This window comes from Mustela erminea, chromosome 5, assembly GCF_009829155.1.
Source record: "Mustela erminea isolate mMusErm1 chromosome 5, mMusErm1.Pri, whole genome shotgun sequence".
NCBI lineage: Eukaryota > Metazoa > Chordata > Mammalia > Carnivora > Mustelidae > Mustela > Mustela erminea.
In genome coordinates this window covers 30,114,031-30,126,046 of record NC_045618.1, presented here as the reverse complement: position 1 = coordinate 30,126,046, position 12,016 = coordinate 30,114,031, and the positions used below count along the sequence as shown (strand labels likewise).

At 58.7% G+C, this 12,016-nt stretch overlaps 1 protein-coding gene across 5 annotated transcripts in view; it reads left to right on the top strand.

Moving 5' to 3' along the window:
• Positions 1 to 7,051, top strand: part of LINGO1 (leucine rich repeat and Ig domain containing 1) — a 191,404-nt gene extending 184,353 nt beyond the window's left edge. For all 5 annotated transcript variants that reach the window (XM_032342373.1, XM_032342372.1, XM_032342371.1 and 2 more), the window contains one exon: positions 4,131 to 7,051. In XM_032342373.1, the coding sequence (XP_032198264.1) occupies positions 4,143 to 5,987 (1,845 nt within the window). In that variant the 5' untranslated portion in view covers positions 4,131 to 4,142 and the 3' untranslated portion in view covers positions 5,988 to 7,051. The remainder of the gene's footprint in view (positions 1 to 4,130) is intronic.
• Positions 7,052 to 12,016: the final 4,965 nt, after the last annotated feature.

Genomic DNA, 12,016 nt, shown 5'->3' with positions numbered 1-12,016 from the left:
CTTGGGCTCTGGGCCCTCACCCACTGCCCTGATGCTCCCGGCTGGCCAACCATGTGTCCACAAGGATTCACAGCTGGGAGCTCTCGGGGCAAGCAAGCTGACCAGGAGGAATGGAGCTCTGCTGCCCTCTAATTTTGTGCCTAGGCTGAAGGCAAATGAATTCCCTTTTGGAAGCCTGGGTTCTCATGTATAAATGGTTAAAAAAAAATACCTCTTTTGAGATGGAGTGACCCCTGGCCTCCCTCCCTAAGTCCACTCACAGGGGATACCCTGTCCCTTCTGTCCCCATCGGCTACCTGTCTCATCCTGAGCCCCACAGGGCACAGCCCCATGGTGAGGTCTTTCTCATAGATCCTTCCAGCCCCAGTGGAGCTACAGTTTGGAGCCCGAGACCCCGCTCCTCTTCACCCCTAACCAGGTTTGAGAATGTTGAGTTTCTAGCTGGAGGAAGTCAACTTCTGCTGTGGGCTCTCTCAGGGGGCCTGGAATCCACCCCTCACTGCACATTGGAGGAAGAAGACCAGAGAGGGCAGGCCTTGCCTGAGGTCACACAGCAGTGTGGCCGGTGTGGGGAGCAACGGAACCAAGCAGCTAGGGCCTGGCACAGGAGTGAGAGTGTGGTGGTGGAGGCGGCCCTCTGCACGCAGGTCTGACGGCACAGCCTCCTGCGCCGTTCAGGCACTGGGAGGACCCAGGCTGCCATGGGGTCTGAACACTGTGTCCCGGGCATGGATCTCCCTCTGCCTGCCCACCTGCCTGCCTTTGATGTTTATTCCCTTTGTATTTATTGGTCCAATTTTTAAACTCTTGCCCTTGTGGAAAGCCCTTCAGGGGGCAGGGATTCGAAACAAAACGCTGATTAAAGTGCATAAAACACTTATCCTTTGCAGTTGCAGGAATAACCAGCAGGATTCACGGTGCCGGGAAGGCAGGAACAGCTCATTGCCCCCTCAGCAGCTCTGGTGTCCCCCGCAGACACAGCCCTGGCACCGCCCCTAGATGACAGAGACCCCATGGTGGGGGATGGTTAGACTGGGAGACTCCGCCTGTGTGTGGTGCTCCTGCTGTGCCGGCTTGGGTAGGCCTCTTAAACTCTCCAGGCCTCAGTTTCCCCTCATTTCAGGAAAGCCACATGTAAAAGATGAGGGGTGAGGCAGTCTGCAGGCCGTGCCCTCCTCAAGCTGTGTTGGTCCTGGGGTGCATTGCCTTTTGTTCTGCAGGGGGTGAGGGTGGGGTGGGGGGCGGAGGGCAGCCAGGCGAGGCCATGCCAGTCAGCTTTTCCATCAACAGGTTTGAATTCCCCAGGTCTCTCACTGCTCACTCAGAGGTCCCTCAACCCTTGCAGAAAACTCCTGTGTATGCTCTGTCTGTCCAAGAACATCACGGGGGGCTGTTCTGTGAGGCAGGAGCTGCCATGACTGACCCAGCATCGAACACACAGGTGCAGTGGCAAGTGCTGGGCTTTGGAACGTATTTCCCTCTTCATTCAGGTTGCCAGGAAGCTCACCCCTTTTGTCATTACACCGGACTGGGTGGTAGTCTTCCCTTACTGGCCTGCCTTATCTTTTTATTGACTTATGACCTAATATTTTCTGTCAGTTGGCTCAAGTGATTTTTACAGGCATGTGCTGTACAGGAGTCGCAAAATATCTCTACTAGTAAGTGTAAGATGCTTCGCTGTTCCAGAAGAAAGATGAGTTCTGACTGTGTAGGTTACAGATGGCTTCATGGAGGAGGTGGCCTTTGGGAAAGGAGGTCACAAAGGCCACTGGGCCAGGAGGCTGGGAAAGGTCTCCAGAAGGATAAGGCGGGGAGGGACACCTGGGTGGGTACATGTAATAGGCAGGCTGGTAGGAGATGCAGATGGGGGTCTGGTGAGGCAAGGTGGTGGTGGCTTTGAAAGCCTCATTCTGGTGTGTGTGTGAGGGTTTCCCAACATCTCAGGTGGGCTGTACCCTGGCCACCCCCGCTCTCCGTCCTCGGCCCCCTCTCCAGCAACCCCCACCTTGCCCACCAGCCCAGCTCTGAGCTGGGCGCCCCAAGTCCTGTTTAGCTCTCCAGGTCCCCAGCCTCACACCCCAGCCTCACACCTGCGCCGGCCCCAGCTGCCGGCCCAATTACTTATTGATCGCCTGTCAGGATGTTTGCTTTTCTGGTGGGTCACTGGAGCGTGTGTGACTGTGGAAAATGGCCTGGTGGGGGTGGGGTGGGGGAGGACGAACCAGAGTCTAGAGAGAGGATGAGAGAGAGGCGGGGGCTGTGGACAAAGCCGCTGGGGATAACAAAACCTCTAAGATTCCATAACGTGTCAGTGACACCCAGGTGCCCCTCTGGTTAATCAGTCACTTAGTCTGTCACCAACCCGGGAGCACCTGTCAGGCCTGGGAGAGACTGCTGGAGCCCCGGAAGGTGTGTGGCTTGTCTCACAGAGCAGAACTCTGGTCCCACAACCACCCCCCTCTGCAGGCTGGAGCCACAAGCTCTTTGAGCCCCCGTTGCCTGAAGGGGTGCTGAGTGATAAGACCTGTGACCTTGAGAGCAGGTGCTCTGTACCAGTGTAGAAGGGGGACTGGGAGAGCTAAGGGAGAGATGTGGGAACCCTCCCCACCTAGGCTTCCCCTTCCTGCACAGAACGCCCCCGGGCACCATGCGAGTGGAGTGTGTGAACAGGCAGCCATCGTCGGGCTCTGGTTCAGCCCCTTAAAACCATCTGGCCCACCCTCAGGAGTTTGGAGAAGTCCACACTCGCCCTCCTAGCGCCCTCCTTGCCCTGCTGGGGCAGTTTCCCAGGCAGTGGAATGGAGGAGGGACGGAGGAGATGGGGCGGCAGTCTGGGCGTAAATGGGAACAAGTCACCTCTCAGGGCGGCTGGCAGAGAGTCATGGAGGGGCTAGCTCCCGCACACCTCTTGCCTACTCCTCCTGTAGCCTGTGCTCAAGCCAGGCCCCTCTCCTGGTGCCATTATCCTTGTCACGGGAACCCAAACCCTGCATGTTTCTCAGGGCCCAGCTGTAACGAGCCTTGCATCGTCAGTGCCTCAGTGGGGACTGGGTCTCCAGCTGCCAGCCTGTGGCGGCCCGTGGTGGACCCTGACGGCCCCCACCTCAGACCAGCAGCTGCCCAGAACCCTGGCTCTAGGAGGACCGAGATCCTGAGAGACAAAGTCTGGTGGTCCTTCATCTCCCCGCATCTCCCATGGAACGGTCAGAAAAATTTTCTTGGAGCAGTGGTCATTAAATCAGACTGTGAAGATGGGGTTTCAACAGGCGGGGGAAGAAACAACTGCAGGGGCCAAGACCAGGAGCACTCATTCACTGGGCCCTGAGCCCTGGGCTCAGGAGTCTGGGTGGGTCACGGCAGACCTGGAGGAAGCGGAGAGTCAGAGAGACTCCACGGCAAGGCATCAGGGCAGAATTCCAGCATTCTGGGACTTTCTGCGTGGAAAGCCCACAGGGGAGCAGATTCATGACAAACTGGGTTTGCTGATATCCCAGGGCTCTTGGGCTAGGGGCTTAGCTGCAGTGCGGGCAAGGAGGGTTCCAAGGTGTTGGGGCTTGGGGAAGTTCAGGCTGAGGGTGGCCCCCAGCAGCTTCTGGAGCCCTGGCCTGGCAGGCCGGGGACCAGACACGCTCCTCTGCAGGCTGTTCCCAGAGGCTTCAGCCTTTGAGCCCCTTTGATTCCCTGTGTGAGCCTTGAGGGCAACTCAGCAGGTCTGGCTTTATCCCTGATGAGCACCAGGGGAAGCTGAGGCTCAGGGTGTGCGGCTGGGTACGGGGTGCCTGCCTGCGAGACATAAAATATAAAGGAGGTGGACACCGCCTGAAGTGCCCATACCAGGCTCCTCTGAGACGACCCTGCCCCTTCCATGCACTCCCACCCCAATCCCAGGAATGCTGGGGAGTTCCTCCGGGAGGGCTCTGGGCAGGGTAAGTTGCACGGAGGACGCAGCATGGGGTGGTGGGAGGCTCTCTGGCCCAGGCATCTGGACCTCACCGTGGGGTCCCAGGCAACCCCCCCCAGCCCTGTGGCAGGGACCCCCCCCCAAACAGGGCAGGAGGGCCCAGCTCGGGGCTGGCCCAAACACCATCCTCTAACCACGCCCTCCGTCCTGTGCTTGCTCCTGGCTGCAGGTGAGCGAGAGGATGCTGGCGGGGGGCGCGAGGAGCATGCCCAGCCCCCTCCTGGCCTGCTGGCAGCCCATCCTCCTGCTGGTCCTGGGCTCGGTGCTGTCAGGCTCAGCCACCGGCTGCCCGCCACGCTGCGAGTGTTCGGCACAGGACCGCGCGGTGCTCTGCCACCGCAAACGCTTCGTGGCAGTCCCCGAGGGCATCCCCACCGAGACCCGCCTGCTGGACCTGGGCAAGAACCGCATCAAGACGCTCAACCAGGACGAGTTCGCCAGCTTCCCGCACCTGGAAGAGCTGGAGCTCAACGAGAACATCGTGAGCGCCGTGGAGCCCGGCGCCTTCAACAACCTCTTCAGCCTTCGGACGCTGGGGCTGCGCAGCAACCGGCTGAAGCTCATCCCGCTGGGCGTGTTCACGGGCCTCAGCAACCTGACCAAGCTGGACATCAGCGAGAACAAGATCGTCATCCTGCTGGACTACATGTTCCAGGACCTGTACAACCTCAAGTCGCTGGAGGTGGGCGACAATGACCTCGTCTACATCTCTCACCGCGCCTTCAGCGGCCTCAACAGCCTGGAGCGGCTGACGCTGGAGAAGTGTAACCTGACCTCCATCCCCACAGAGGCGCTGTCACACCTGCACAGTCTCATTGTCCTCCGGCTCCGGCATCTCAGCATCAATGCCATCCGGGACTACTCCTTCAAGAGGCTGTACCGGCTCAAGGTCTTAGAGATCTCGCACTGGCCCTACCTGGACACCATGACCCCCAACTGCCTCTATGGCCTCAACCTGACCTCCCTGTCCATCACGCACTGCAACCTGACCTCCGTGCCCTACCTGGCTGTGCGCCACCTGGTCTATCTCCGCTTCCTCAACCTCTCCTACAACCCCATCAGCGCCATCGAGGGCTCCATGTTGCATGAGCTGCTGCGGCTGCAGGAGCTCCAGCTGGTGGGTGGGCAGCTGGCCGTCGTGGAGCCCTATGCCTTCCGCGGCCTCAACTATCTGCGTGTGCTCAACGTCTCGGGCAACCAGCTGACGACTCTGGAGGAGTCGGCCTTCCACTCGGTGGGCAACCTGGAGACGCTCATCCTGGACTCCAACCCGCTGGCCTGTGACTGTCGGCTGCTGTGGGTCTTCCGGCGCCGCTGGCGGCTCAACTTCAACCGGCAGCAGCCCACGTGCGCCACGCCCGAGTTCGTCCAGGGCAAGGAGTTCAAGGACTTCCCTGACGTGCTTCTGCCCAACTACTTCACCTGCCGCCGCGCCCGCATCCGGGACCGCAAAGCCCAGCAGGTGTTTGTGGACGAGGGCCACACGGTGCAGTTTGTGTGCAGGGCGGATGGCGACCCGCCACCTGCCATCCTCTGGCTGTCACCCCGCAAGCACCTGGTCTCGGCCAAGAGCAACGGGCGGCTCACCGTCTTTCCCGACGGCACGCTGGAGGTGCGCTACGCCCAGGTGCAGGACAACGGCACATACCTGTGCATCGCAGCCAACGCTGGGGGCAACGACTCCATGCCCGCCCACCTGCACGTGCGCAGCTACTCGCCCGACTGGCCCCATCAGCCCAACAAGACCTTCGCTTTCATCTCCAACCAGCCGGGCGAGGGAGAGGCCAACAGCACCCGAGCCACCGTGCCTTTCCCCTTCGACATCAAGACCCTCATCATCGCCACCACCATGGGCTTCATCTCCTTCCTGGGCGTCGTCCTCTTCTGCCTGGTGCTGCTGTTCCTCTGGAGCCGGGGCAAGGGCAACACGAAGCACAACATCGAGATCGAGTACGTGCCCCGCAAGTCGGACGCGGGTATCAGCTCTGCTGATGCGCCCCGCAAGTTCAACATGAAGATGATCTGAGGATGGGGCAGGGGGGCAGGGACCCCCGGGGCAGGCCGGGCAGGGGAAGGGGCCTGGCTGCTGTGCTCGCTCCTTGGGCCTTCCCGCCTCCCCTCCCCGCCCAGGCCCTACACACACACACACACACACACACACACACACACACACCCCTGTTCCCTGCGGCTCCCCTCCTCCGCCCCCTCCGCCGGCCCTCACCACTTGCCCTCTGCCTACCAGGACCTCCGCAGGCCAGGCCTGGGGACCCCACCTGCACAGGGGCACACGTTGACAGACTGGAGTCGGAAGCCGACAGACCGACACGTGGCACAGTCAATAATTCAATTAAAAAAAAAGTTACGAACTTCCTCTGTAACTTGGGTTTCAATAATTATGGATTTTTATGAAAACTTGAAATAATAAAAAGAGAAAAAAAAACTATTTCCTATAGCTAGTCGGAATGCAAACTTTTGACGTCCTGATTGCTCCAGGGCCCTCTTCCAACTCAGTTTCTTGTTTTTCTCTTCCTCCTCCTCCCCCCCTTCCTCCTCCTCTTCCTCCTTTCTCTTCTCTTCCCCTATGGGGAGGGATCACTCAGGAAAACAGGAAAGGAGGCTCCGGCCCCACCTGCCCGGGCAGCTGACAGGAGTAGGCAGGGGAGGCAGGTGCGAGCTGGCTCTGGGCTGGCCATTAGCAGGTAGCAGGTGGAGGAGAGATAGGGCTGCCTGATGGGGGTGGAGGCTGTTGGCCAAGATGCCAGGAAGTGCTACTGCCAGGGGTCGGGGGCCTGGCTCGTGTGTGGCTGAGACTCTGGACAGGGGCTGGGGTCCTCCTGGAGGACAGCATAGTCGGTGGAGAGAGCCAGGGGCTGGAGGCGGGACTGAGGCCTAACCTCTGGTCCCAGCTCTGCCGCTGACCTACTGTGTGGCTTCAGACAGGTTGCTGACCCTCTCTGGGCCTCAGTCTCCACATTGTACAAATGGAAAACGTGACTCCCCGCCCTGCCTACCTCACAGGGCTGTTGTGAGGAATTGATGAGATGATGTATGTGAAACACTTTGTAACCTGTAAAGCGCTGTGCACATGTGTGGGTGACTGTTCTCATTATGGTCATTATTATCTCACCGTGGGCGGGGGGCTCCTGAAGGGCTCTCCATGGGGTCAGGGTTGGGGGCAGACCCTGGGCAGGCCGGGAAGGGCCACTCGCTCCAGGGACTTAGAGAGGCTCCTGCTAGAACAGCGGCCCAGGCCGGCACTGTCTGCTGAGCCTAGCCCGGACTCTGGAGAGTCGTGGGTTGGGGAATGGGGCCCCCTGTACTGAGACTGACCTGGAGGGTCAGAAGCTACCCTGCCCACTCACACCAAACCCAGCCACTCCACACTCTGCCCTGGGAAGGGCTGCCCCAGATGACAGAGGTGCCAAGAGCCAGTCCAGTAGCCTTGTAACTCTCCCTGACTCTGAGGGGCCTGGCTTGGAAGGCCAGCATCTCCGTCGGACAGATGAGGGCGCTGGGGTCAGGCAGGCCTGGCTTCTCCCCTCCATGGTTCCTCTTTCTCCTCAGGGACCTGTTGGATTCAGCTCCGAGGTGGTGTGAGGCCTGCTGCCTGGAAGTCCTCAGGTCAAAGGGTCCGGTGTTGAAGGAATGGACAGACACAGACGTAGCTGAACGTGGAGGGGAAGCCCTCGGGAAGTCAGCCCTTGGCAGAGATTTCCAGAATGTAGCGTCTCCGAATGGGACTCCTCCCAGGGCTCACATGCCCAACCTGAGCAGGCACGGACCGGGTAGCACCTTCTGAAGCAAGTCTCTGGTTGGGGCATGGCGAGCCCAGATGGGCACGGAGGGGCACTCCCTCCCTCCCTGGCTCATCTGCAGGGGTCCAGAGAGCCTGCTCTGCTCCTGCTTCCCCGCTGATGCAGCTTTGCAGCTGGGTCACGTTGCCCTGCCCCCCTGCACCCTCAGCAACCACCCCACAGCTGTCCTTGGCCCTGGGGAGACCTCAAGCCCTCGGAACTGTGGTTTTATCCCCCGGAACAAACAGGAGCCTCTCCCCACTGGATTCGGGGACGCTGGTATGGTAAAGGTTGATGGTCCCTGGGGAGCAGCCTAGATGTGATTATAGGCTCTGAGCTTTGGGCTCAGATCTGGGTTGGAGGTCCTGTTCTAGCACTTACCGAGTGTTCAGGATTGTTACTTAACCCCTCTGAGCCTCGGTCTGCTTATCTGTCACGTAAAGAGATGATCTTACTCCTTTTGGTCGTTAGGACGTTAAACGAAGGAGCACGGGTGGATCTGTTTGGTGTGGTGCCCGACGCCCAGTACGCCCTGTGCCAGTGGTGGTGGTGGTTACTATCAAGGGAAACTTTGGTACAGATGCAGAGACTGAGGACCAGAGAGGGTGGTAGCGTATCCAAAGCCGCACAGCTTCGAAGTTTCAGAACCTGGGCCTGGGAGGTCTAGACTCCCAAGCCACAGACTTCTAAGCCTGGCTGAGGGCTGCTCAGAGCCAGGCCTGGCGACCCCCACCTAACAGGACACCACTTTGGGGAGCACAGAAGCAGGGAGGGGAGTCCTTGGGCAAGGGCATGGCTTGTACATAACAAGAGGCCAGTGTTATCATGTGAAGCTTCAGGAAGCTGATAGGCCTGCTTACCTCCAGAGAGACAGGTTCACAGGTTGTCCATGGCTCCAGCCCTAGATACGTTTGTGAGCACTGTTCTCCCTCAGGAACCAGCCTGTGGGATTGTTACTTACCCCTCTGAGATGCCTAGGACTTCACAAGTTTCTGGTAAGATCAAGAGGTTCAAGGGGCCAATTTCTTCTTGGCTACCTTGAGGGAAACAGACCTCTGAGGAACTTCAAGGACGCAAGAAAATTGTGAGGTTGTTTTCAGATAGGGGAGACAGTTCTTTTGGGGGATTGTGAATGCCCCAGGGCAGGAGGTTGGGTTGACCCAAGCAAAAGAAGCCTGGGTATTAGAACTGCCCCCTCCTAGGCGTGGGACCTCTATGTATTGAAGATAGTCGTGAACTCAAGAGCCCTGTGAGATGGAGGGGGAATGTTGCAAAGTCAGACTGTAGCAAGCACCCGGATCTCGGCCACCCCCATCCCCACCCCTGGTGTGCCCCTCACCAGTGAGAATCTGGGGCCCGGAGAGGGGAAGTGACCCACTCCGAGTCACACAGCAGAGTGATGGATGGGCAAGGGCTTTGGGGTCAGGTCCAATTCTATCTCAGGTGTGACAGCTGCTTGCTGTGCAGGGATCACCGGCACTGTTACATGGCATCCTTACAGACAGGCAGGGAAGTGGCAGGTGAACTCAGGAATGGGGAAGGAAAGGGACTGTATGGGGGACAGTGGGAAACAGGGAGCTGGAGCTTCAGTTGAGACTGGGGTAGAAGCCAAGCCTGGTGATGTCCTCTGATTTGCTGCCAAAGGCCTCGGGGCTGTGTGGGAGGATGGGAGAAGACCCAGGCCCTCACTGCTGTTTGCCCAGGACAGAAAGACTGGCCGTGCCCTGAGGCCCTGGAGGACAAGGCCACCCACCACCTGCGTGTGTTTGCAGGGATGGAGGTGACAGCGAGCCACGGAGAAGGGGTCAGAGAAGCCATGTAGACCCTGGCTGCTGTTAGGAGTCCTGGGAGGCTTGAGCCTTTCAGGGCCTGGAGTCAGGGTTTATGAGGGATAAGGAAGGGGAGCAGCTCAGACCGTCTGGAACCAAGTGATTTACTGAGGACCTCACAGAACCTAGTTCCGCGGTCTGTATCACCTTCCCTGCTTCTCTCCCCAATTTGATGTTCCTCTGATGACACAGGGTTAAAAGTCACCGCAGTTCCCATTCCAAAACTCAACTCCAGTCTCCTGTGGAATCTGGCTTGCTAGGATCTCTGATCTCTTCATTCACAATCTCCAGAGGAGAAAAGTCTGATTGGCCGCCTGCCAGCCAATGGATTGGTTGCCCTAACTCAGATGCTCATCCCCTTATCCAATTAGCTGAGGCCAAAGAGCCAATAAGCCAAATTCAGGTGAAGATGATGCTGAAAGGCCTTAGGGACCCTATCAGTCATTTATTGCTACATGACAACCACCCCAAAACTCAGTGGTCCAAAATAACAACAACCATTTCTTTGCTCCAATGTGCAACCTGGGCAGAGCCTGGTAAAGGCGACTCATCACTGTTGTGCATGGTGTTGATTAGGGAGACCTGACCGGGGCCAGAAGATCCTAGGGGGCTTCTGGCCAGGTCTGTCTCAGCTGGGGAGGCCGGAGGGTTGGAGGCCAGCCTGCTCCTCCATTTCCGTGCAGTCTCTCCAGTGGGCTAGCTGGTGGCTTAGCACTCCAAGGCAGCCAAACGGGGACTGCCAGTTCTCTCGAAGCTCAGGCCAGGAGTCAAGGCCATTCACAGGCCCGTGGAGCTTCAAGGGGAGGGAGGACAGCCGCCAGCTCTTGGTGGGAAGAGCCGCAAAGTCACAGAACATGGGCATGCAGGACTCGAGGGTTAGTGCAGCCCCCGCTGGGGACCTCCATGGGGACCGCAGAGGTGCCTTTGTCCTCTTAGGATCCGCTCATTGGTGCGCAAGCCTCTACAGTCTACCCAGGAGTAAGGATTTAGCGAGTGATGATGACTGCCCCACAGATGGATCTCCAGCTGGTGAGGAAAGAGTCAGGATTTGAACCAGGTTTGCTGCCCCTGGGCCAGTGTCCTTTTGAGCAGAACAGGAGGCAGCTCCCCCCACCCTGGGAGTAATATGGCAATAGTAATAATCATTACTGTTTACAGGTCAGATGCTTCCCCTACGTTGTCTTTTTCTTCTTTTAAGTTGGCTCCACGCCCAGCATTGAGCCCAACATGGGGCTTGAACTGATGACCCTGAGATCAAGAACTGAGTTGAGATCAAGTCGGATGCTAGCACTAACTGACTGAGCCACCCAGGCCCCCCTCACTTACATTGTCTCATTTAATCCCACCATAAGGAGGTTCTAATCTGCTCCCCTTCTGGTGAGAAGGCAGACTCAGGGAGAAGTGACTGCCTGGGGGTCCCCACCAGGGAGGGGATGAAGCTGGGATTCCAACTCAGGGCACCAGGACTTCACAGCAGAAAAAGCACTGGACTGGGCCCCTCACATGGAACCACCCCAGACCCAGGCTTGTCATGGGCAGACATGGTGACATCCCCGCCCGTGACCACCTTCTGTTGTGGGCCGGGGTGGGTCGGTGGTGGCAGGTGAGTGCAGGGGCAGGTGCCGCAATCAAGGTTTCTACCAGTCAGTTCCCCCTTCCAGCCCCCAGGCCACCTAGCCTCTGTGGGACCCAGAGGCCCTGCAGCCTGTTCTGAAGACCTGCAATCTGGCCCAGCACCTACCAGGACACTGGGTACTACTGGGTACTGCTGGGTGGGGGTCTGAGAACAGCAGCCATGCAGCACAACCCTGGGTGTTCAGAGTCTTCCCTGGGGGGCACCAGCTCTGACTGCCTGAGGGAGTTGACTGCGGGATTTACAACCTCCCCGTAAACCTATGGTGGCTCATCCTGTGTCCCCAGCCTAGACCCTATCCATCATGCCAGCAGATGGCTTGTGTCTGGGAAGTCCAGGGTGGTGGGTCCTTTGGGAGCCGTGGAGACGAAGTGTGCCCTCGTGTCTCATCTCCCACCTCCATCCTGCCCCAGCCCTCGTGCCGAAGCCCGCCTTGGATATGACCCCATCTGGTCACAGGGACTGGGGCCTGGCTCTTCCACGGCCCCTCCAGCTGTATCCCTCATCCCTTCACTCTTGGTCTGGGCTGTGGCACACTGAGAAGGCTCATCCTGGGGAGGGGGCAGCAGGTTGTTCTGGAGCAAGAGGAGGAGGAAGCTGACGGAGAGGAAAGAAAAAGCCAGGCAGGAGGAGGATGGGTGGGACAGCCACCATGTCTGGTTCCCAGGATGCAGAGCTCAGCCCAAATGCCGTGAGTAGCATGACTATCTCCCTGGTTTGGTGATGAGTCTCAGAGAAGCTGAGCCAGTGCCCAAGGTTGCACAGCTGAGCAGTAGCAACTCGGGAAGCGCGCGCATAC